The 26997-nt window shown below is 37.8% G+C and overlaps 1 protein-coding gene across 2 annotated transcripts in view; it reads left to right on the top strand.

Annotated features, from left to right (window-relative positions):
- Positions 1-26997, top strand: part of PDE7B (phosphodiesterase 7B) — a 336981-nt gene that overhangs the window by 76767 nt on the left and 233217 nt on the right. The window contains exon 2 of one of the 2 annotated variants that reach the window (XM_011962107.1): positions 17780-17840. In XM_011962107.1, the coding sequence (XP_011817497.1) occupies positions 17780-17840 (61 nt within the window). Of the gene's footprint in view, positions 1-17758; positions 17841-26997 lie in introns of those variants that run through there. The other variant, XM_011962108.1, reaches the window with a different exon arrangement.

The following is a 26997-nucleotide window of genomic DNA, read 5'->3' as shown; positions in this document are numbered from 1 at the left end:
TATAGACCTACTATGCAAAATTTTCACAGCCTAAAATATAGTAAGAGCTGGGTTATTTTTATACCTAATAACACTCAATGCAATTACCAAGTGCTATCTGGAAGGTTCTTCTGCATGCTACTTTTGTTTTGCACAATGTTGGTGTGGTAAACAACAGTGAAAGAATCCAGTATATCAAGTTATTGTTTTTGTTCAGTACATGATAAAATTTTCTAATTTGAGAGTCTTGTTACATCATATTTTTTTTTACAAAAATTTACATTTTACAAAAATGATTCAAGAATACTTAAAACTCACAATGAGCATACAGGAAGTGCAAAATAAAACAAACAAGCATTTATTATTTCCTGTAAGAGTTTTATCTATAATTATGCTGTCTTAATATGGTATGGAGCACTTGAAATGTAGCTTGTTAGAATTGAGATTTGCTATAAGTATAAAACATACTGCAGATTCAAACATTTGGTCCAATAAAGTAAAATACTTCAGTGTTAATTTAATGCTAAAATGGTAATATCTTAGTTTACGTGAAATATATTACTAAATTAACTTCACTGGGGTTGTTTGTTTTAGTTTTTTTCCTGTTTTCTTTTCCTTTTTATAATGCAGCTACTAGAAAATTTAAAAATACCTATGTGGCTTGCTTTATATTTCGAATGGACAACACTGGAAAGAAGTTAGAGGCCTTCCCTGATTTGATACTAGGAAATTCCATTCGTATGATTGATGCCTCAACAGATGGTGCTACGAGGGTGCTTAGAAGAGGCATTTGACAGAACAGTGGAGGTTCGTGAAGGCCTCCAGGAGGACCAGGTGATACCAGAGCTATAACCTGAAGGACAGATAAGGGGAAGCTTCTAAGAGAGGTGCAGGGGCTCAGCGGTACGGAAGAATAATGAGCACTAGAAAATAGCCCAGTAAACCTAGAGCAGTGTGTGATTAGGGAGCAAGAGCCAGAGCTTGAAGGCCTTGTGTGTCAGACTAAGAATTCTGCGTTATTTTAAGGGAAAAGAGTAGTCGGGTATATTAGTCTGTTTTCACACTGCTGATAAAGACATAACTGAGACTGGGCAATTTACAAAAGAAAGAGATTTGATGACTTATAGTTCCACATGGCTGGGGAGGCCTCACAATCATGGTAGAAGGCAAGAAGGAGCAAGTCACCTCTTAAATGGATGGCAGCAGGCAAAGAGAGAGCTTGTATGGGGAAACTCTGCCTTATAAAGTCATCAGATCTCGTAAGACTTACTATCATGAGAACAGCACAGGAAAGACCCACCCCCATGATTCAGTTATCTCCCACTGGGTCCCTCCCACAACAGAAGGGAATTATGGGAGCTACAAGATGAGATTTGGGAGGGGACACAGAGCCAAACTATATCACCATGGAAGGCTGTGGAGCAGGGAGGTGACTCTCAGGTGGTAGTAGATCACTCTGGCTGCTATGTGACAATTAGAATGGAGTGAGGCAATACTAGAAAAAGAGGGTCCCTGGGGCAGCTGTGCAGAAATCTAAGCATAGAATGAGAATGCAGTGAGAACTGAGGGCCCATGGTAGAATAGGGAAAGCCAAATGGATTTGAGAAGTAGAAGTAAAAGGACTTGGCAATGCATTCAGTTGTTTGGAGTTTGGAGGGAAGTGGAGGAGGCAGGCAATGAGAGAAAGGATGAAATCAAGTGAGACCCTAGGATGCTGAGTTGTGTAGCTGAGCTGGAAAATAAGAATAATCAACAATGCTATAAAAATTATTTTCAAGATATTCAGCTTCCATATGTCTTAATGGTACATGCGTGACCAAGATTACAATATACTTTTATGATTCGCCATAAGATTTCTGAGGCTACTTGGAGTTCTATGTGTCATTGAAAGTTTGCATAATTTTTCATATTCATTTTTCAAAGGTATATTTTGCCAGAGCCCTTTGACTTTATTATTCTGATAATCAAAATAGTTTCCTTATGAAGAAATATTCTTGCCAACTCACCTAACCACATATTTGAAACATTAGATGTTAATAGGTTGGCTGACATTTTATCTTTTGTAAAATGTGCCTTACCTTAAAGGTTTTCCACTTTAAAAATCAAAAAAGAGGTTTACTTTCCTTTTTAGAAAGTAAAAGCCACATACAGGTTCAAATTTGAAAATAAAGACTATTAATGATTTCCTATAACTAGCACACATGCCCAATGAGTAGTTAAAGATACTCAAGACCAGATCTTGATTTTAAACCTTTATGTGGATCCATTCCATAATTTTACTCCTTTATTCCTCAATTTCACCTAAGTGACCTCTGTAAAATAATATTCTTTGATTATCCAATGCGAGTGATAGCACATGAATTACGTGTGATCTGTTTGTATAGATGACATTGAGAATGTTATTTAATAACAAGATCATGCTTTTGAAAATAAAAATTACTCTTGGGGTTTGGATGAAGAGATGTTTCACTAACAAAGACCTCTGAAAGAATGTTGACCTCAGTTGAAGTGAAGGTATGAATGGTGGCAGGCCAAGAAAACAACTGAATATTAGTTTCTTGATTCCAAAGGTTTAATATAGTAAATGAGTAACAATGATAAAATTTTTTCCCGGAAATAAAAACAATGGAATATATTACGGGAAGTGTTACAAGGGAATGTCTCCTCTCTTAACAACTTGAAAACAAATGAGAGATTTTTCAACATGAAGAACATAATTCCACAATGATAGCACGGTGCACAATACATCATTTTTTGGAAGATTTTGAGGCTTACAGACTTCAGTCTAGGTTGAATACCCTTAGCAATATACATGTGTGTACATACGTATGGGGAATGGTAATCTGTGTATAAACATGCACACAAACAGAAATGTACATTGAACTAAAAATCTTTGTAAAATGAGGTGGCGGGAGTGGGGAGCAAGATTTTAAAAACAGATGTTCATTAAAACTTTTTTGTTAACACACACACACACACACACACACACACACACACTGGTATACACACTATTTCAAAAGCAGAGTAGAATATATTAATATAAATAAAGTAGACCTGGATTCAGACCCTAAGGACTTCATGGATTAATAGACAAAGAAAAAAATGTAAAGTAGAAAGTGGCTTAAAAAATTTATAGGAAATTCAGGAAAGAAGAATGTTAACTTAGGTTCAAAAACAATCAGGAAAGTGTCATAAAAGATTGCCATTTCTGATATAAAAAAAATAGAACGAATGAATCAGCCCTACTATTCGATAGCACAACAGGGTGACTATAATTAATAATTACTTAACTATACATTTTTAAATAACTTAAAAAGCGTAATTGGATTGTTTGCAACTCAGTAGATAAATTTCACATTGCATGCCTGCATCCAAACATCTCATACACCCGATAGATATATACACCTACTATTTACCCACACAAATTAAAAATAAATTTTTTAAAAATCACCATTTCAGCTAGGCCTTGAATAGTAGGGATAATTTGAACATATGGAGAAGGAGAGGCAAACATTGAAGTTTAAAAAAATGGAGAAAGAGATAGATAAATATATTGATACGCACATTCACGAAATCGTACTATTGAGCCAGGAGCTTTCCTGATCATATCTAATTCCCAGGACAACCTGTGAGGCAGAAAGTTTTCTTCACATTCCGGAGATGAGGAAGCAGGTTCAGAAAGTCTCCTGCGGTCATGGGACTGGGAGGTGCCATGCAGAAGCTGTTGGACCCAGAGCCCACGTTCTCTGGCTCCACTTGTTTACACTTCCTCAATGATTTGGAGACATGAGCTTGTAGGACAAAGCGAAGAGCAAAGCTTCCCTTTGATTGGAGAGCAAGATAGCACAATACCCAAAGTGGAAAGTACGGTTTTTCCTTCTTCTTCTGTTTTACCTGACAAGGGCCAGAATTTAAGGGTCTGTTAGTCATAGATGGCATGGAGTATGCACTCCCTGTGTGCTGGGCACTGTGCTGAGAACCTTCTGTGTGTTATCTCATTTGATCTCTTAAGAGCTCTGTCTCCATGGTTTTCAGTGAAAGCACAGAGGGTTAGAATAAGGTCATTTCCAAGGTCAAAGAGCTAGAATACGGTGGAGTTGTGATTCAAACTCACTGTTACTAGACTCCAGACAAGAACCTGGGGTCCTAATCACTAAACATAGTGCACTACAAGGCACAGTTATGTAACATATCTCTTATGTATCTGCATATAAATATGCATGCATACATACATATGTGTTTACTTTGTGTGTACACACACACACGTGCACAAGATACACCCTTCAAAAATTTCATACCTATCAGTGATCTCCAGGTATGCTTGTGTTGACATATTTGAGTTTAATACAGTTCGTCTAATGATGTTACTTGGTGATATTTTCTTCATTTGGCCATGAATTAAAGAGCATTTACTGGGCACCTGCTTTAAGCCAAACATTCTGTGGACAGCAGGATTCAAAGCTAAGATATAACTCCTGCCCTTAAATAAGCTGGTAGGTTTAATAACATTGGTCTATATGTAATGCATTATTTTGAAAGTTATTTCCTATTATTGTGTTCAATTTATTTTTTGATAAATTGAACATAGAGATCACAGTTTTAAATTACAAGGCTAAAACGATTCAAATAAGCAAAAACATCCTAGTTTGCTAACCATCAGTTAAATAATAAGCATTGTTAAATGATGAATATATATGATATTGCAATGTCAGTTTCACAGGCAGATTTACTAGGAAGCTAATGAAGTATGATCTTCAAGATTCTTCAATTTCATTGACACATTCTAAGATTCTATTCTTATTTTTGTGACCATTCATTTGTATTCGTTTTCTTAAGAGTCCTCCCTTTGTATTTTATAAATTTTTGGATCTAAGAGGACCAAATATGCCCCTGGTCAGTCTTTAATAATTTAAAGACAACCCAATGATTTGGGATTGATTTCACAGTCCACAAAAAATAAAGAACTATTTCTTCCTTATATCTCTGTTGGTACTCACTTCTATTTAGTATTTGCATTTTAGTTACTCCAGTAGATACCCATAGTAGAGCATAAGTACTAATAAAAATTAAAACTCATGTGAATGATTATCTCTACTTATAAAGAAGTCTGCAGAGGGTCTTGAAGCAATAAAGTAATTTGAATGAAAACTACAAACCATGAATAACATGGCACCTACTACTTCAAATAATCCCCAAGTGAACCTTATATAATTTTTCTTCTTGGACATTTGAAACACTTTGCTAGTTTAACTCCTTAACCCTGTACTAATGAGATAGAATATAGGTATTACCTCCATTTACAGGTTATGGACTCTGATCAAGGAGATTTAAAACAAATTTTGTTTATTTAATTTTGATAATATTTGCAAGTGAAAAGAGCTGCTATTTAAAAATATATATATTTGGGCCAGGTGCAGTGGCTCACACCTATAATCCCAGCACTTCGGGAGGCCAAGGCGGGCGGATCACGTGAGGTCAGGAGTTCGAGACCAGCCTGGCCAACATGGTGAAACTCTGTCCCTACTAAAAAAATAAATACAAATATTAGCTGGGCACAGTGGTGAGTGCCTGTAATCCCAGCTACTCAGGAGGCTGAGGCAGGAGAATTGCTTGAACCCGGGAGGCAGAGGTTGCAGTGAGCTGAGATTGCACCATTGCACTCCAGCCTGGCGACAAGAGTGAAACTCCACCTCAAAAATATATATATATATATATATATACACACACAGATATGATATATATATTTTATATAGACAGATGAAATATATATAAATATACATATATCTATTTGAGATGGAGAAGTCTATACATATATATATCATGAATATATATATATTCATTATTCTTGCTCTCCAGGAAAAATATCTTTCAAAAACATTGAAAAATATTTCAACACTCAAAGAATGGAGAAATCTTTGCCTTCAGGTTTGACTCCACCTGAAGCATCTGTAATAGATTCACTGCATGGCCCCAGATGCTAACTTCTTAGTGGAGTAATGGCATCAAAACTTGTAATTTGAACTAATTTAAGTATAACTTTATTCACATATTCTTCTCTTCAAGGATTTTTGTCTCACAGATTTTAATTGCAGTAATAAATGGGTTCAGTGTATTTTTGCCCCAAATTATGTATTCATTCTTTCAGCTAAGCAATATTTATTGAGAACCTATGATATGATGGATGTTGATCCTAGTGCTGGAAGCAGCAATGAATTAGACAGAAAGTCTCTACTTTCATGAAGTGAAGGAGAACTTTGAGGAGGTGTCTTTCAAGTATTGCTCTTGCCAAAGTCTGTTGTGGAGTTTGGTAAACTGTACCAAAGTAGTATATGACTGCTAGCAAAATACACATGATTTCATTTTGACTTGCAGCTTATAAAACCTGTCAGTCGTTTCTTCAAAATATTGGATTTTCTAGCTCTAGCTTGGGGTTGCCATTGATTGCCAGTAGAATTTAACGAAATTTTCTTTCTGAGGCCAACTGCGTGTCTCAGCACTGTCCATGTGGAAATGGTCAATACAATTTGACCAGTAATAGTTTTTTGATTGTCTATGGGAACATCTGGATCTTTGACCTCACAAGTAGTTAAACAACAAGCTCTTATCCCTGTGCAAAAGTGTTTGTTCCTGTGTGGCTCAGAGGCTCTGCGTTTGCATATTGGGCTTCATGTTCTGGAAGTCATTTTCTCTAGCAGTGAGGTTATTTAATTCCAAGGACTGGTTTGAATTTCTTTTTAAACTATAAGTGTATGGGATTACATTTAATTGCTGGTTTATGTACAGGAGCATTGCTGCACTGAGCTGCAAGGAGCACATTATAAGTACTCATTTGTCCTGGGTAAATATTCATTCAGTTACAGACTGGATGAGAGCCCATGAATCTCTGAATCATGATGTCTGGAGATCTGGACATCAGATATGCAAATATCTGGAGATATTGCTGATATTATCTATTAACGTTTTGCTATCTGTAGGGTCTTATAAAGTAGCTTGACAATTGCAGTGTAAATCAGGAAAACGAATGCCTAAAGCTTGGACACGTTGACCAGATGGCTGGAGTTTAACAAGTGTGAGTACATATTTGTTGGCAACACACAGTCAGACAAAAAGGCGCTCGTCCCAACAGCTCACAGTGACGTCTGTCCAGGAGCAACAGCAACACAGACTGAGGCCTTGCTGAACATTATATCAGGCTCAGGGGCAGGAACATTTGGTCTTGTTCTGGTTCAAATCTTCCTCTGAAGGTGACAGTCAAGTCAAGGAATGATTTTCTTGAAGTACAGCATGCTCTTCCAGCAGTTTCTGAGAGGGAGATGTCCCTAAAAGGGTGAAGAGGGGGCATTTGTTCCAGGACCCTGGTTCCTCCACCTTCCAGGATCCAGAGGCCTAACTGTTCATCATCCCTTTTAGCTCATTCTCAGCGCTCACTCTCTGCATGATTCAGAAGGCCACATTCTTCATAATACAGTCATGCTAGACTTGGAATTTTGACAAGCCATGTTCTCATTTCTATGATCTATGCTTCATAAAGACCATATGGAGTATACTAAATCTAAAGAAATCTATCTGATTGTGAACACACTGTGTGAGGCACTACTGAGAAGGGAGTTGGAGTGAGGAGGGCCTCTGGTGGCATTGTCTAACTTGGCTGATTGACACAACTAAAAGTGTTAGGCATAATTGGGAGGATGTCATTAGACACTCACTAACAAGGTGGTACCCCACTTAGTAGAACCCTTTTTCCACCTAAGGGTCCTGTTCAGTGTGGCGAGGAGCGACATTGGTCAGCAAACACGGCTGCTGCATGTGGTACTCATGTTACAGAAACTTCCTAAACCCTTTCGGGATCTCTCTCTATTGCCTTGAACAGATGGCCTGTGAGCTACGGGGCCTTCTTCCAGATCCACGGCCTGCAACATCTAGGCTTGTGTCCAATCACTAAATGGAGTCCTGCAGGGCCCTTCCTGATCTGGCCCCTGCCAACTTCCCCAGCCTTGTGTCTCTCCACTCTCCAGTTCTACTCGTTATCTGAATCCCATTCCCTTTAGCCATTCTTCATTGCCTTCATTTCCTCAATCGCCTTCAGACTTTTGCATCCACAGTTTCTCATTCTTAGAGCAAACATCCTCCCAGCTTATCTTGCACCTCCAACCTCCACTGAAGACTTAATACTAGTTTTTCTCTCCCCTACTTAATCAGAATACATTATTCAGAAACTTTTCCACAACCCATCAGGATGTAGCCAGTTTGGCTGATCACCTAGAAGAGACCCCTTTTTCCCAAATCTAGGTAGGTTCTTCCCGCTTCCTCAATGCCAAGGATAAGGGCACATCAGACAGGGTCACCGCCTCCATCCTGCCCCAGTGACCTCTGCTCTCTAGACCTCTGGTCTTGCAGGCTAATGTCTGAATGACCAGGGCTCTCCATCGTGGGAGGAGCAAAATCTTCCCCTCATAAAACCCCATGATTTATATGGTAGAACTGTGCTTTGTATCTTGTACACACTACCACCAAATGACCCTATTCTGCTTCTACCTCCTTCCTTCCACAAAGCCACATACACAGCAGGCCCCATTGTAGTTTTAGGCTATATAAGATGCTTTCACATATATTACATTTCTGTAGAGGAGTGAGCATTGTTACTCCCTCTACTCTATAATGAGTTTTGAAAGGATAAGTCAACTGTGACTAAGATCACACAGCTGTTGAGGAATAGGCTTGGGATTTGAACCCTGATATACTCAGTTCTTTCCATTATGTGCACCAATCTGTTCTCTTTCTTTCTTTCCTTTTTTTTTTTTTTTCTATATTGCCTCCTGTTTTCTCCAACACAAAGTGTCTGTGAACTTCACCTTTTAAAAATGACTATATATAAGTGAAATGTGTTTGGCTTTAGTTGTTTGCCTTCACAGATGTGTCTATCTTTCTGGTAGAGAGACACAAAGTATGGCTAGGCGCCAACCCTTGGGATTCTGAGACAATAAGTAAAAGATGAAATAGTAATGCAAAATTCTGACATTTTTGCACTGTGTGTATCAAGATTTGTGGCATGTATTTGTGTCTGCCACAGGAAAATTCCTAGAGCACATACCAGAATTATTCCCAAAGTGCCTTGAACTGAGATGTCAAGTCAGTTCCTATAGCTGGGTGCACTAGAGGCTCCAGTGGATTCCACACCATCAGCCTTCACAGGTACAGGTTTTTCTAAAATGGAACTTGTGCAGAGGTGATAGTCATTCTGCACAATGAAAGAGGCTGTCTTCAGTGTGCATTTCGATGTGTGCTATGGGAGTCAGGACTAACTATGACTCACGGAGACAATGCTGCGTGACTTGGAGAGTGCAACGTAAGACACAATGTCTCTGAGCCTGCACCACGCCATCTGACCTCAAGATCTCCCCGCAGGAGTACAAGGAGATCTTAGCCATGTAGCCTTTCTATTGCCCTCTACTGTCTAGGGATAAAATGACACAAAACACAGTTCTGCATTTTGGAAGTTTGCTTAAGAACTAAAAAAATAAAAATAAAAATTACTCTTGGGCTGAAACCAGGTTTTCCAAGTTTTGGTTCATAATAAGTAGTTTTTAAACATTTAAAAATAGGGGTATGTAATAAAATGCTGAGAGACTCTCTGGAGACCGCTGCTGCTGGCACTGCTCTAATAGAAAGCATACGCCATTGAGCTAACATTCTGTTCTTTGACTGAAGAAGAAAACAAAGCTGTTAAAAGCTGGTAAGCTCATTTTCCAATAGCAATAGCATTAATATCTTTCAAGTCACTCCTAACCATAGCTAATTAGAGGTTTATCAGGGATGGCTCTTCTGGAAGGGTCACCTCAGGTTATGTAGCCCACAGATTTGCTATTGATTGTTGGCAACAATGGATTTGTGTAGAATTTCTACTCAGCTCGAGGTGATTATCTTTTTTCTTCTTTTTCTTTTGCTGGTGTGTCTCTTATTTTGACTGGCTACGGTTGGGCTGGACGATGAGGCCCTGATTTGAAAGCAGTGCCAGGTTGTTGCTGGAGATCTGTACTGACAGATTGTTGAAAACTTATTAGTCTCTGACGTTTTAACAGCCTGCAATGGGATAGAAATCTGCTCTTTCACTGGAAAAGCTTAAAAAGGAAAACATGAGCTCGAGCTGAAATCAGCCCCAGTTCCAAATCTGCCGTCCTCTGGCACCAGAGTGCTGAGGGCTGCCACAGTGTGTAGAGATTGAGGCCTCACTGTGCCACCCACATGGTAGACAGGACTCTGCATAAAATGATGTGGACCTGGGTCACTGTCAAGTACGAGACCCTGAAAATGCATCTTCTGGGAGCTGGGGTGTTCTCAACACTAGGTGCTAATGGCTTCAGCAGCAGGAGAAATCAGCCTCGCTGAGGTTTCAACTGGGTGGTTGGGGGTTTCTTTTGGCCATAGCCATTCTATGAGATAATTCAAGAAAAAGGCCTAAAAACACTTTGGCTTGGTATTCCTCTTTGGGGGTCACTTCTACCTCAAATGGGCAAAATGATGGACGCCGATATCATTGGTGAGAGACATCTGGAGCCAATTAAGAGCTATAATACAGAGATAACTATATTGTAATTATTTGATACAATGCTAAAGTAATTCATTAAGCATCTTGGTTCTTCCAAAGCAAACCAAGCCTCTCCAGTCCAGCCCATAAAGATTTTTTTTTTTTAAATCACTATTGACCCCAATTTTTCTCCAATCCCCTCTGTGGTGTCCACTTTGATTAAGCTCTCTGCTTTCACCCACAGCAGTTTTGCTCCCATCCTTGGCAGCTGCTTGCAAGATCCTAACTAAGGTTCTGGACTTTGCCCAGGCAGCTATCTATGCCTGGAGAAGTCCTCTCTTTTACCAGACAAGTCTTTCCTATGCTCCAGACTCAGGCCTGCAGTCGTCTCTTTCAAAGCCTTCTCCAGTAACCCCAGTCAGGGGTGGGTACCCAGCATTGAAAGTGCCCATAGCCTTCTATGTTCTGACTTCAGAGTAGGCTACAAACTTCTTAAGGACAGGACCTAGCCTGAATCTCATTTCATTTTGTTTCCACACTCATGGTACAGTGTCAGCACAGGGTAGGCACTCAGTAATGTCTTGCTGACTGTTCACTTATTCATTCACTCACTTGATGGACATTAATGGAGATCCAAACTTCCAGGCACTGTCAGGAAGTTCAGTCTCTTAACAGGAGATATCTTTTTATGCTCTACAGACCTAAACTACTTTCTCTCCAGGCCTATCTTGCAGGGGTCTGTCTTTGATTAGTACCATTCCGTTCTTGGTTGGGGAAAAGTGTGAGATGAGAAGTGACCCAGATGTTTGGAAATGTCATCTCAATGTCAGGTTTTGCCCTTCATCAGCCCATCGCAGCTGCACATCATGTGGCTGCATCTATGGCAGTGCTTACTGGTGTGTATGCAAAAAGGTCCTGGAAAAAGAATCTCTTCTCACACTACCCCAGAAAACTTCAGAATAGCCCACAGAATTACGGTAAAGAATTATTCATCCATTAATTTAGTTAACATTGGGAGTGTCCATTATGCATTAGTCATTGTCCTAGACATTTAGGGATTCAGTGGTGAGCAAATAAAATAGATGCAATCCCAATGGATATATCAGCACACAGGCATTTGCCTTGTTTACCTACAACCTCATTTGGGAAATTCATGTATTATATGGCAAACTTGCAGAATCGAAGTAAGTAGAAAGGAAGTGAGGGTAGGGGTGAAGGCAGCCTGTGCTGAAGCTATGCCTACTCCAGATTCCCTTTGTCACTCTTGGGACAGACAAGATGTATTTTACTTTCCACTCAACTTCAGCAACTTCCCCACAGACTGACCATGGTTAGCACTTTTTCAGCTCAAGAAACTTAGGTTTGATTTTTTTTTTCCCCCAAAAATGACTCTAGTCATATGTCAGGGGTTCTTTTTGTTTTGGTTTGGTTTGGTTTGGTTTGTTTTAACGAGCTATCTAGCACAATCATGGAGTGCGTGGGTTTTTCTGCATTTCTGCAATAGTGTTCAGTGTTTAGTTGCCAGCTTCATGGGTATCAAGAGGCAATGCACCAATACATTTCTAAGCCCTGGATCACTGCCATGGTGCTGTGTTCTTGAAGTCAACAACTCAGTGATGCTTCCCAGTTTTCCATTTTCTCAACTGTGACCCACCGGCCTAGTAGGCTCCCAGCTTGGTGAGTCCATTTCACAGCGTTGTTTTGGGTGTCATTTCTGGAGGCCTAACCTACAGTCTAATCCTCCAATAATTTCATAAATATCTAATTCCCTTTATTAAATTCCTTTCTGCTAAAAAACAATTATAAATGTGAGAAGAAAATAGTAAAAGAACCATAGCCTATTAATTTCTTTCTGATAACATTTAACATTACCTACTTGCAGAAAACTGTTATTTTCTCAGCTGACACGCGGGCAAACCTCTAAGCATCAAGGATTTCTGTCTTCGGTTTTATTTGTTTGCTAATGTTTCCACGGTTCTGAAGATATCGGGACACATTCTCTAAAAAGATTAGTTTCTGGAGGCCTGCTGAGAGAATAATAAATTCAAGTTATAGTAACTACTCAGAAAAATAAAAAGATATATGAAAGCTTATCTGAAGCAGAAAAAACATTAACTGGTTTAAGAAAGCTGGAAGTGCTGTCAATTGAACAATGAGAACAAAAACGTGAGCTTTTCACTGTTTTTAATAACTTCTATTGAATATGATATGGGACTATTACCAATATTTTAATATTATCAATTGGTTATAATTTTTCTTTAAGGAAAAGAGATTCATTTAATACGTAAGGGTGACTTTAAAAATGACTCCTAATATCAATTTTTTTGTAACTAAACATACGGTGAAAGTGATGATAAAATTCAGTTTACTTAAGAGAAACATATTTTGTATACATTTTTTAGTTCATGGAAATTATATTATTTTAATTTAAAAATTGTCTTAATGTAAGGATAGGTGCAGCAATTTTTATTGTGTTTAAATGGCAAATTAAAATTACATATATCTATTGTGTACAACATGATGCTTTGAGATATGTGTGCATTGTGAAATGGCTAAATCAAGCTAATCAACATATGCCTTACCTCACGTATTTAACATTTTGTGGTGAGAATACTTAAAATCTACTCTCTTAGCAATTTTCAAATGTGCAATACATTGTTATTGCTATAGTCACCATGTTGTACAATAGATTTCTTGAACTTATCCCTCCTAAGTAAGATTTTGTAATATTTTACTAATATTTCTCCAATTTCACCCTCTAACCTCACAACCTCCCAAGCGCCTGGTAACTATTATTCTACTCTCTGCTTCTACAAATTCAACTTTTTTGAATTCAACATAGAAGTGAGATTAAACAGTATTTGTCTTTCTGTACCTGGCTTATTTCATTTAACATAATGTCCCCCAGATTCATCTGTTACCACAAATGACAAGATTTCCTTCTTTTTTCAAGAGTGAATAATATTCCATTGCGTGTGTATATATCACATTTTCTTTAGCCATTCAACTGTTGACGAACCCTTAGGTTGGCCCCATGCCTTGCCTATTGTGAATAATAGATGCAATATTTTATAGCATTCATCTTTCTCTTCCTGAATAAAAGTCCAATTTTAGATATAATGTGGAAAATTCTTAATAAATAACTAAAAATTAGCAACCAACTTGTGAAATATTGTGACTTTTAAAATTAGAAGAATTTCTTCATTTTCAATCCTAAAAACTAATATAGGAATTAAAATAGAATTTTACTGGATGAGTTAAATTTATTAATTTTTATTTTTATATTACAGTCTTATCTACAATAATTTAAATCAGTACATTCTTGTGCATAATGAAGTAAAAACTAAACTTGCAATGATACTATGATGTAGATAATATTACCCTGTTTTACAGATAAGAAGGCAGATTTGCAAAACTAAATGCCCATGATAGAACAGTGATAAGAGGAGGCAGCAACAAGATTTGAATTTTGATCAATCTGATCCAAAGCCTGTGCCCTACTACATGGCAATTCTTGCAAACAGCCAGTGGTCAGTGGGTCAGAGAAGAGGATAAAAGTAAAGATAGTCTATTTGGCCAAGGCAATGAGCAGGTCAAAAGTAGCCAATATTTGAGAATCTATGTATCTCGGTCAAGCATCCGGTAACCTGTCAACATTTCTTCTATCCATCATTGGATAAGAGTATTCCATAGTGAGTGGTACTGCCTGTGCCTCAACTTTCTACTCTGCTAAAAGAGTACAATGAGAGTGTGAAAAGTAGATGCACAGCACTTAGTACAAGGCTTAGCCCATAATGTGGGTGCAAATGTTAGTAAGTCCACAAATATTTAGTCTACCTAATCCACAAAGATTTATGAAGGCCCTGGTATGAACAAGGTAGCAGGGTTACAATAATGAGGCATGTTAGGAACACTAACAATGAACATGGTTTGACTTTATGGTCTCTGAGGGCAATGGACATTACACACATGAATTCATATCCTCTGTGATGTGGAAGGAGATCATGTGCCAGCAGGATCTCTCTGTTGCTAGCAGAGATCCAGCCCGTTGGACGAGGTCTTCAATAACTATGCCCTATTATCTGAAGGCAGTGTTGGCTGGGAGAGATGGGCACGAACAAGGCAGGTTGGTCTCAATATTTCAGACACAGAAGACAAGATAAAGATAGAATCCCTGAGGAGAGATTGGATCCTGAGAATTAGACAGAATCCTGGTGAGCAGCACCAGGTACAAAGTCAGGGTCACCTGGCAGCACCGTGCTTGGATGGAGACTCCCAGCAAGTTTGACTAGAGCATAGAAGGGGAAGTGTTACAGCACCCAAGAACCCAGCAGGGCACAAGACATTCCCCCAGGGCAGATCCTGTAGTTTTCTGAAACTTAGACCCGGTGGCTTAGCCCAATTAATCTCATAAACTGGGTCATCACCCTGGGTTGCACAGCAAGCAGGAGCCTGGCAGCAAAGGCTGGATAAACACTGGCATCAATAGGAAAAAGCACTAGAAAGAAACTGGTTTCTTTCAAGCCCTGAGAACAATCAGATTCCCTCGGGTATTGCTTTCAAATCTGTTCCCATCATCAGGTAACTTTACAAAACAGGGCAATTAAAGAGCTAGGTAAAGGTGCCTCCGCAATTTCCCAGACCTCCAGGGAGATGAAGACAAGGAAGAGAACCACCTCATTGTCATTGGAAGGGCCACCACACCTGTTCTTGCTACTTGGTGATGAGCTTGTCTGGCCAGTGAACCCAGGCAGGCCATGACTGTTAAGGAATACATGCTTCACAGGAGTTTCAAAAACTCCTCCTGAATTTGTTTATGGCCAAGAAAGAGAGCAAGACCCCAGCTCCTGTGCCCCTATTCACACCAATTTGCCAGTTGAGTGGCACATATAAGACTGCCCTTGGGCTATGGTAGCAAAGAGAAGTTATGAAACCTCAACCCATCAACCCCAGCCCCTAGAGGCCCTACAAGGAAAGTAGGAAAGCTCTTCCTTCACAGCACATGTCTGGACTTCATCCTTAGCAAATGGCAGGGGAGCACCCTAGGGTCCTGGAGTTATTTCCTTGTAGGATGCAGAATGTGAATTGATAGAGCTTCCTAGCACTTTGTTTTGCCAAGAAGTTGAAAATGTTTTTGGAAGCCTCTGATCCTTCATTTTAAAATATTAACACTTTCAGGTCACAAAATATCACTTTAAAATGCAGGTAATGCAGAAAATGCATCCTAGTAATTTGAAAAGGTTTAATGTCTGCCAAAACAACAAAATAGGAACAAACAGTATGATCAGACTCCATGGGTCATTAGTCCTCACATTTGCTTCTCTGACCTGACTTGGTGGCATACATTGGCATCCCCATGTTTACTTACAAAGAAATGAAGCATGAAGAGATTAGGTGACATGATAAATATGACATGAGGTGAGCAGAGTAGTTGGGAAGAAAGCTCAAGATGTAGGATCTCCATTGAGAACTCAGTGCTCTTTTGCCACCTTAAGTTGCATCCAACCTCCTTCCTCCACGGTCAGGCCTCTTGACTCACAAAAGCAGCTTTCTTTCTTTTCACATCACTGAACCAGCTGTCCAGCTCCTCCAAGTAATGTAGGCCACCTTAAAAAAATGGATTGACTTGAATGTAACAGCATCATCCTTTCTCCTCTCAACTTGCCCCTCTTTGTACCAGAGGATGTCGTAATCAGGTGTGAAGAACATGAATTCTCACATCCAGGAATTTTTTCCCCTTAAATTACTTTGTCTTATAATGTATAACGTATAGATACAACAAAGATTGATGGGAGTGGAATTAACCAAGTTGTGAACAGTAAAAGAGGAAAACCAGTGAATGTAGCTCATCTTCAGTCTCCTTAAGGGCAAAGGAAATATGTAGTGAGAACAAGTTATTGATGAAGACAGTCCAGTCTGCTACCAAATGGCGTCTCAAGGAAGACAGGTGCAGAGATGTATTGTGCAAAGGGCCATTTTTATATTGAGAGTTGTGAATATGAGGACAATTCTTATTTCAAAATATTTGAAATGAAGGAAAACATTCAGAGAAGAATTTAAGGGACACATCATTACAGAAAAAATTGCTAGCCCCAGTGTGCCCTCCAACATTTCATTTCTCAGCATTTCTTCCCCTACCCTAAATTTGATGCTTCATTATTCGTTGCATGAATAAACACTTATTTATCTGTTTTGTACCAAGACATTAAAGTTTTATATGAAATTTCTCTAGTTATAAATCTAGAAGACAACTTGCTATGTCATAGAGTATGAACGTTTCATCTTTTCTGGATTTTGGTAATTTTTTTCTAAAGCGATTGTATCATTTTATACTCCATCCCACAATGTGTGAGAGTATCCATTTCTCTACAGTCTTGAAAACACTTGTTATTGGAAGACTTCTAAATTTTGTGAAATTGTTGAGTTGAAAATAAACCTCATTTTATCTTTAATTTGCTTGCTTCTGATCACAGCTATGGTTAAATATGTTTTCTGTGTTTATTGAGCATTCAGATTTTTCCTTTTCTATAAATTGCTTTCTCACGTCCTTTATCCATTTTTCTGTTAGATTATTATGTTCTCATTGATTTGAAAGATTTATGTATATATTCAAGTACTAACGCTTCGTCAATATATTCATCATACAAATGTGGCCTGTTCTTAAATAACTGATTGTATCTCTACAGGAATTCACCTTGCACAAAAGTTTTAACAAGCAAGTTAAAACTAAGACATAGATAAGAAAGTTGATATTTCTGTGAGTCTGTGAGTTCAGGAAAAGCATTATGAATGCCAGTTTTTCATTATTTATCTACCTGTTTTTCCTTCCAAGTTCAGAGAGATAAAGTACAGGCCACCTAGCTTTATGCTTGATAGTATCTCTGCTTTGCAGAGTGAGTAGTATAGAATAATATGAGAGATGAATAAGGACCAACTTTGAGAATAATTAGCCACAGATTATTGGGCCTAATAGATTGCATATCTTCCACTGAAATAGAAACTGTTTCAAACCAAGTAGTCATGACTTCACATAGGAGTACACAGAATCAGCTTCATGCAGGGGCATAAGGCATGCAGAAACAATGTATTCCAACTTATCCCTCAAATATTTTACTACCAGGCCAGTCTCTGCTCATGACATAAGTTCCTAGACTCAGGTAACCAATGAAAACAAAAGTAGAATAATGTTATGGTAATGTCAGGTCACATGGATATATTGCCTTGGGAATCTTGATACGAAATCTTAAAATAACCATGGCTATCTTTCTATTTCAGAGGTGTGGCGAAATCTTGTTTGAGAACCCCGATCAGAATGCCAAATGTGTTTGCATGCTGGGTAAGAAGGCTTCTCATTTTAAATATATTAAGCATGTTGATGTCACGTGGAGTTATCGTTGTTCTGTTGCCTTTTTGACTGTCTCTCATTCCATTTTGAAGAGGCTGATAGGTTCTTTTATGGGTATATAGGCAGCTGTAACACATTTATATGTGTAACACTTGATGATGAGAAAAGATTTTGATTTTCTTGATTAGTCAGTCAAGGACCGTGCTTCTGAGTGTTTCAAAATTTTTCTTGGATCATCAGCATAACATAGAATTAGGTGGTTTGTATTCAGGCAGCTATGATGAAAAGGTAATTCCTAAACCAGAGATGGATGATAAGATAGATAAGTAAATTATTAAGTCCTTACATCACAGCGTAAAACCCTTACTTAGAATTCCTGGAAGAAATGTATATTTAAACTACCGTAATCTGAAGTCAGCACAACTATTATCCACACAGCATTTGTAACAAAATAGCAACATTGTAATGAATAATCATGTGTTCTTGTAGGACGATATATCGTCAATGCCTTTGACAAACTCTTTTAATATGTACTGTTAGGTAATGAAGTTGGTATTATTTTCCTCATTATATAGGTTGGAAACAATTATAGAGAATATAAGTGATGCACTTAACCTCAAAGTGAGAAATGGTTCAAATCATGATATGAAAGTTTCTGAACAGTAAAATCTTAGGTCTAGTGTTTAGATTTTATTTAAGCCACTAAACTATGTCCAATAAAGTTGCAATTCATTATAGTAATAGAAGTAAACAGTAGCATGGATAAATGAAAATAATTTCTAAACTTTATTTTCACCAAATTTTTACCTTTGTAGATTCTAACTTTGAACTATATTAATAAGCAAAGAAAAAATATTCGTTTTAGCATTTTCCATTTGCTCTGCCCACTTCATATATTGACAGTCTAGATTATTGGTGAAAAACAGACAGCAAGATAAATAGAGGCAGGCGAAGATCTTGGTAATTTATAATTCGAAATAATCCTGTAACAGATAATCAAAGGTGGTACATGACTTAAGAAACAAACAAAAACCAGACATCATATTTTTCTACCCTTCTAATCTTTCTTAAATTCTTAACTAATTTTTAAATCTCTCTTTGCAGTTCTATGTTTTTATTTTAATTAAGATGGTGGATATATAGTAATACATCCATTGAAAAATGAAGTTTTTACTAGAAGCACATGAACAAAGAATATAGTATTGCATCCATATACCCATTTCAAATATCCAATATTCCTTCCCCTTGAAAGTGTGAAATGAAAATGTCTCCAAAGTTCTAATATTTCAGGTACTAGATAGATATATAGATAGATAGATGATAGATAGACAGACAGACAGGCAGACAAAACAGATACAGATGAAAGCAGAAATAATCCTTTGTCAAGCCATGTGTCCCAATTTTGGATTTGGGAAATTGTCTTACCACCACATCAAATAATCTAGTCAATAATTAACTCATTTAATTTTCCACAGTAACAAGATGAGGTTGGTGCTATTGCTATCTTCATTTCACAAATAAGGAAATTGAGGCAAATGGTCTAATACTGCAGGTACTTACTACCACTGAAATATTATTTGATTGTAGCTTTCACCTGGTCTAGTAACTTGAATCAATGTTTAACTCATGATCATTTTAAGCACATGAATACATCATCTATTTTGACTGAATGTTTCTATGTCCTGTCTTCCATGTAAGTTGCTTGATTAATTTATAGGTAGGAGAAGAGCAAGAGACTTTCTAATACTGCCTATAGATTTGAATTCACTTAAAGTAAGATCAGTTATCTTTCCATCTCTTCTAGATTATATAGTATGGTTTATATAGCTGCCAGAAAGCAATCCTGACCGCCAAATGTGTCTCTAATGAATCTGCCAGATTGCACAAAATTCTAAAATTAGAAATGTATTTATATAAATCAGTTGTATGTTGCTATCACTGTCGTAATAATTACAGTTAATTGAGCATTTACTATGTGGCAGGTGAAATTATCCCAAACACCTTACATAATTAGGTCATTTATTCTAAGTAAATTGAGAGAAGCCCTATCTTTCAAAATATATCTCTGGCAATAAAAGAATTTTAATTAAGCTTCTGGTTACTAACCTTGTAGATTTCATTAGTTTGTTAGATTTCCCTTTTCTTCGTAATACAGAACTAAATAATAAAAGGAACCGTGAGAATGGAAGTTTTTACTAGTTTCAGGACACATAGCAAGAACAAGTATACATCTTACCTTTAAGATAGACAGTAAATAATGAGTGTTCAAAGATAATATTATGCCTAGTGAGTTTGAGTTGGTCACATAGTGAAAATTGTGCCCTTGAGGAGCTTATATTTAAGAAGGTTTAGATTTTTTAAGAGAATTGCTGCAACTTTTAATTCAGACACCAATGAAGTCCTTTGAAATCTTAGATGGAAGAATACCAAAATAAAATCATTATGGATATCAATACACATAGATCAACCCCACCATTAGCATATATTCATCTGAAGCCCAAGGGCTGCCACTTCACAGCAAAATGATCCTAGATGATGAAAGAAAGAAGTTTAATGGTTTATTCACTTAAACAAGAAAAATCAAGTTATAAGCACATAAGTCCCTAAAACTGAGCCCACATCTTGTATTTCTTCAAGAAAAAACATCTATATTAACACAAAAAGCACTTCTTCACCACTATCTAAGGTATTAATTAGTTTGTTGCTATCTTCAAAAGGAATCTCAGGTAATGTTCTTATCATGTTCTAAAGCATTTTTTGAGAAAACTTTACATCTCACACAACAAAATATAAGGAGTCTCTGATATTATAAGGGACTATTGTGTTTTATAAGCACTGCCAACCACAAATGTAGTTTTTATTTTTGCAGGTAATTTTATAACATTTTTATGAATAAATCAAAATTTCTAAATGAAAAAACCAAATACATGGGGCCACCTCAATATTCAGATCCCTGATGTGGGCCAACCTGAGACATCCTCATCTTTAACTAGTCAAGCCCTTGGCTCACTCCCCTGGAAACCTCCCTCTCTGCCTGCACACGCTCCAGGCTTGGCTGCCTGCTGGATCCTAGCTGTGTACTGGTTTCAGCACAGTTGGGGTGGAATATGGAGAAGGGTCACTAGCCAGAGACTCCATTTGCATTTCCTTCTCTTCCACTGGCGAGTCCCCAGATCATTCTGAAAAGTACTGTTTTTATGCTTTGAGTTGTCTACCTCACGACTTCCACGAATAAGTCATTCTTAACTGAAAATCACACTTCTGACTCATTCTGTTAAATGAGACATAAGTGTAAAATTCACCTTGAGTTACTCTGGTGCGCCGAATTCAATGCAGCTTTAAATGGAACCAAACTACTGTCATGTATGGGTCTAGTAGGGAATTATTTCTGGCTTCAGGTGAATAACTCATGTTGGATATGAAGGTAAATACAGGTGTACTGCAGAGCTGACTACACGGAGTGTTAACTATTTATTCCTTACAATTGTTCAGAGAGCAAATGTGGATGATCAAGTTAAACACCAAATTGTAATAAATGTTGCTTCCTTCTTTCCTTCAACTTAGGGCAATGTGCATAGAGCTTCTGCCTCCCTGTCCTCCCCTCTCCACCTTCCTTTTTATGAATTTACCCATAAGATTTCACTCAAGTTCAAATTGTCTCAGAAGTTTATATAATTACATCAATGGATATACAACTGTATAGCAAGACTTTTACCTTCTTCAGGTCTCATGAACAGATACTAAAAGAAAGAGGAAGTGGAAGGGACATTATCTCTCATTGTATAATTAATGCATGAAGTATGGCAAGTTACAAAAAAGAGTTTACAAAAAAGCATAATGAAAAAAAGCATAATGAAAGCTGTTGGGCAAAAAGAACCAAGAGTATTTAAAGAAATTATGTAAAATGATCAATGTTGATTCACGTCTTAGTTCATTTGTGAACCTTGCTCTGTGAAATGATAAATCATCGGAAAAGAAACTTTCAAAGAGAAATTCCTGATCAGATTTAGTGCTTCTTTGTATTTCCTCTTTTTCTTATTATTAGAGTGGGACTTTTTCAAATTATAAGCCTTAATTTTTAATTTATGATATTTTGTTGGCTCAATTTCCCCATCCTCTTTATCAAGGTTTAATTTTTTTAATTTGAAATTTTCAGTGGCCCTGTTTTTGTCTCATGTATGATTTCTTTCATGCTGATGAGTGTTATGACTATGGGAATGTACAATAGGCACTTTTTTACCTGACATAACTTCTTAGGGAGTATTCATATTAGTCAGTTTTCTAGTTGAAAATTATTATAAATTATTTAAATGATTGCTAATCTTCAGAATAACAGAACACCAGAAAATCAATATTTTATTAAACTCAACATAGGCATAGAGGGACTTGCTTTGTAGCACTAGCTCTGAAAAATTAACCGTGTACTCATAGAAGTTGCTTCATCTCTCTAGGATTCAATTCATAGTTTTCCTGCAAAGTGGAAATAAAAACATCTGTCCTTCCTAGCCCAGGGGTTTTTTTGGTGAGAGAATGACATGTTCTATGAGGAGAAGCCTATTATGATGTCTGCCCTAAATATTGTGTATGCATCAATAAGTTGATACATAAATGATAAATAATTGAAAATGTAAAAATTGATAATAAGCAAATTCAAATAAGCTAATAAAAATAAATTATTACTGATGACACCAATGGTGTTGAGAAAAGCAATTGAAAAGCTAAAACATTATATAAATGTAAGGACAATTTTTTAAAATATTAAATACATTCTTCAAAATTGCATGGTACCTCCAGGGTAGAATGAGACCTTCATTTAATTTTTATTAACTGGGTGTACACCAAGCACCTACAAGGTCATGTGCTTAGCACTGGGAATCCAAAGACCAGTGGGGCATAGAGTCTCCCCCTTAGAGGGTTTATTGTTCAGCAAGAGATTCAGGTACTGAAGCCCAATGTATGCAACACCAACTCGACTGATAAATGCTACAGAAGAAATAAAGATAAAATATATTCAGACTTCAAAACATGGAGAGAGTGCATATAGGAGGGATGTGAAGACTCATCTATTTAGATATGAAAGTTGAGAGCATGGCAGCACTCTAGATGGATGCCAGACCACTCTCAAAAGCCTAGAGATAAACTGGGGAGTGTTTCTGGGGCAGTGTTTCAGGCTACGAGGTAGATGAAAGAATAAATTGAAAAGAAATTTGAGACCTGATTATAGAGAGCTTGCCTGTCATCATTGGCCCTAAAGAGGACAGAAGTATCAGACAAAAGAGAGTTCTGGTCTCTTTTATTTAGTTAGTTAGAGAGTCTTTTCCATTTAGTTATAGCATGTCAGAGAATACTCTATAAGCTCCTAGGTACTGGGTAGTATGAAGTACAGCCATTCATCAGCTACTTGTGAAATTAAGTAATTTTAAACCAATGCATATTTAACCCAATGTGTATCTGACGACCTGAATTCTGGTTTGATTTTTTAAAACAGCATGTTAATTCTATTTTTCCTCTTGATATCAAATATTATAGTATTTTATTAAGAAACAAGACAATATTTTCAACTGTGACAATAGAGAAAAATGGTTTTCCTCACTTTTTTGGAACTTTATCACCTAATAAAGTTGGGAGTTATTTTATATTTATATTTTGCTCTTATCACTTGCTTCAGCTTTTGGTTATTGCATGTGGACACCTATGAGACCTATATATTGTTTCTTAAAAAATAATACACAATCTGTTTTAAGGCAAAATAAGATTTGGTATCAAAGTAGGCCACTGTGGTGGTGTAGAAAGAAGGCATTGAAAGACCTGGTACCAGCTAATAATTGTGTGAGCAGAGGCGTGTCATTTAGGGGTTTGTAGACCTGTTCACTCTTGTCTAAAATTGAATAATAAACAATAATAACAATATTATTGTCTACCTTATTAAGTCTGTTGAGGATTACATGACAATAAATATTAAAACATTCAGTGAACTTTTAGAAGTACTATAAATATAAGTATTTTTATTATTAGTAATACTCAATTTTTTCTAAGTCCTTGCACTTCATTTTATATTAGTAGTATTTTTATATGCAAATTGACAGTATTGTAGATTTTAAATATTAAACGATCTCAATTTGGTTCAAGTGAACAGATATTTTCAAGTGCATGTTAGCAATTTAGTAATAAACATATTATCCTCATAGGTTATGAAAGAAAGATTATTGTAAAGATTATTTTGCGTGCACTTGACTTTACAAGTAAAGTCTGTGTTGAAAGACAGAAGTTTTCAAGTTGCTTGATTTTGATTCATTAAGATTAGAATGCCTCAGGAATTTGAATTAATTTTAACTTACACTTTCAAAGCTCTTCATTGCTGTCACTTGGATTCATGAATTCACTCTCTCTATATGCATGCTCAGACAACAAAATTGCTGAATGATATGTTCTTACTCTGCCCAAAGAGAGTAAAGTGAACCTAGATATTCCCAAGGGAGGATGATGGGAGCATCATTCCCCATCAATCACCCAAGACTCTGTCTTGTTTTACTTTTCATTGCACTTATCAGTAAAGGACATATTTTCTATTTGTCCATTGTTGTCCCCCAGTCTTGCCCTGCAACACACCAATACATGCAGAATGTGATTATCACAGAAGTAAGGACTCCATTTCATTCACTGTTGAGTATCCAGCATCTGGAACGTCTAGCGGCCCAGCCCCTAAGAGGAACTCACTATTTGCTGAATGGATACATGCTGATGTGTTTGTGAGAACAGCAGAGTCATCCGGAGTGCATCTCCCGAGTGTGTCAAAGATGCGTTGGCCTAGTATTTAAAACCCTCTGCTAACATAGCCAAAGCCATAGGTCAGCTCCTACATGAACTAACTGGTGGCTTCCCAAGCACACTACTCCGGGTTACAAGATAAGAAAGAGTGGTTCTCTTCAAATAGCCAATGAGTAGCTATCCTAAGAGGGAGATTAACAAGTATTCATTGAGCACTGCTGAATGCCCAACGCCCTGCTAGGAGTACTCTGAAAGCTGATATAATAATGAGCAAGGTAGGATCCCTGTTGCCACAGAGTATATTCTTGGGCAGATGGAGCATTGTGCTGAAAATACAGGAAGAGGCCCACTATTTTGTCTTCCCATGTTTATGGGAATATACAGAAAATTATTTCACCTTGAGGTTTACAAGGCATTCTACATTATCCTACTGCCTTTTAAACTTTTGGAAGTCAATATTGTTTTGCATAAGAAAAACAAGTTTCCTAGCTTGAAGGTTGCTTTCCGTGGAAGGTTGCAGCATTTCCACAGCAACAGAACACCTCATTTTTGAATGCAGCTGGAAGCCAGGGCTCAGACGAGAGCAGCTGCAGAATAACAACACAAGCAAAGTCCAAACTATCAGAACTGATGTTGCCAAGCCCAAAAGTGATAGAAGTGTCAGTCTTGTATTGAATTAGCTTCATTTTCTGTCTGAAGGTAGAAAGAGGGAATTCATTGAGACCCATCAGCCTTACACAAAGCTACACTTGAGAAAACATGTTCAATCAAGAAACACTTTATAGATACACATTGTGTGCCAGAGTAGGGATGCAAAGACATTGAAATTCTGTCCTCAGCAAGCTCCCAATCTAGTGACACAGGGACAACCACACAAACAATGACAGCATAGCATGATAAACCACAAGCAGGAGAGGCCAGGTCTTATGGGAAGGGGAAGGGTGGAGTGGTGTCAGGAAAGGCCTTGTGCAAGACATGGTAAGAAGCTGAGTGTCAAAAAGAAGCTCCAGACAGCCCTGGAGCTTGCACTGAGGACAGCCCATTGAGAAAGGTGTTGTTGGTATTTCTAAGAGCAACAGGTACCGGCAGCTTAATGTGACCAACTAAAAACTGTAAGAAAGTCTTTATGCCTGGAAAATAGAATAAGAGGAATGAGATAAGACAATCAAGTGTGGAGAGGAAGGCAGGAGAGATTATGAAGAGCCTTATAATAGGACAAATAACCATCGAAGGATGTTTAAGCAGAGGAGCTACAAGGTGAGATGCATACTTTAGACAGATCATCTGGTTAGAGTAGAGAATACACAGGAGGAGGACAAGCTGAAGAGAGACTAGTTTAGGGAACAGTAGTATCTATCAGGTGAGAAATGATGAGTCCTACCTGAATTGAGACAGTGTCAGAGAGAACAGAAGGCACAAAGTAAAGGAAACTTTTCAAGAGCGTGATAGAACTCTACAATGGGTTGAGTGTATGAAATGTTATTAAACAGATCAAGGTACTGCCCTGTCCTGCAAAGAAGAGTCTGAGATAATTGACTTTGCATGGGGTGGGGCAGTGGGGAGAGGTTAAATTTTAGACACAGTAAATTTGAGGTGTCCAAGGAACTCTCCAGTGCAGCGCAGCTCAGAAGAGGGATCTACAAGTCAGTAGTGGTCACGATATGACAGGAATGAGATCACCCAGGGAAAGGTGAGGAGTGAGATGAGGTTGTGCTTTGGAATGCCCAGAAGCATTCCCCAAAGGGTTGGTCAGGTTCAAAAGGAGCCTATGGAAGCCTAAATAGGCAGGAGAATAAAATAGAGTGGACAGAAAGATAAACGAAAAGGAGAGAGTGGTATCTTTGCCATCTTAGCCAAGAGGAGAGAGTTTCAAAAGGTGGGACATGATACAAACGTAAAATACTGTAGAAGTCAAATGAGATCAAGCCTAAAAAGTGTTGCTTGGACTTAGCAACCTGAAGGTAACAACAGCAAGAGCATCAGCAGCAGAAGGTGGGGGGAGGTGGGTAGCATGGAGCCAGGTCACAGGGAGCTGAAGGCACTCCTCTGTCAAGAAATTGGTCTGAGAGCTGGGTGCAGTGGCTTATGCCTGTAATCTCAGCACTTTGGGAGGCCAAAACAGGCAGATCATTTGAGCCCAGGAATTCCAAACCAGCCTAGGTTTGGAATACACCTAGGCTGTGTATTCCTAGCATAGCAAGACTACACCTCTACAAAAAATACAAAAATTAGCCTGAGGTTATGGCACGTGCCTGTAGTCTCACCTTTTCAGGAGGCTGAGGTGGGAGGATCCATTGAGCCCAGGAGGTTGAGGTTGCAGTGAACCATGATGGCACCACTGCACACTCCAGTCTGGGTGACAGAGCAAGATGTCAAAACA

The sequence above is a fragment of the Colobus angolensis genome, unplaced genomic scaffold, assembly GCF_000951035.1.
Source record: "Colobus angolensis palliatus isolate OR3802 unplaced genomic scaffold, Cang.pa_1.0 Scaffold58, whole genome shotgun sequence".
In the NCBI taxonomy this organism is placed as follows: domain Eukaryota; kingdom Metazoa; phylum Chordata; class Mammalia; order Primates; family Cercopithecidae; genus Colobus; species Colobus angolensis.
Note: the sequence above shows the minus strand (reverse complement) of the source record. Positions and strands in the feature narration are given on the sequence as shown.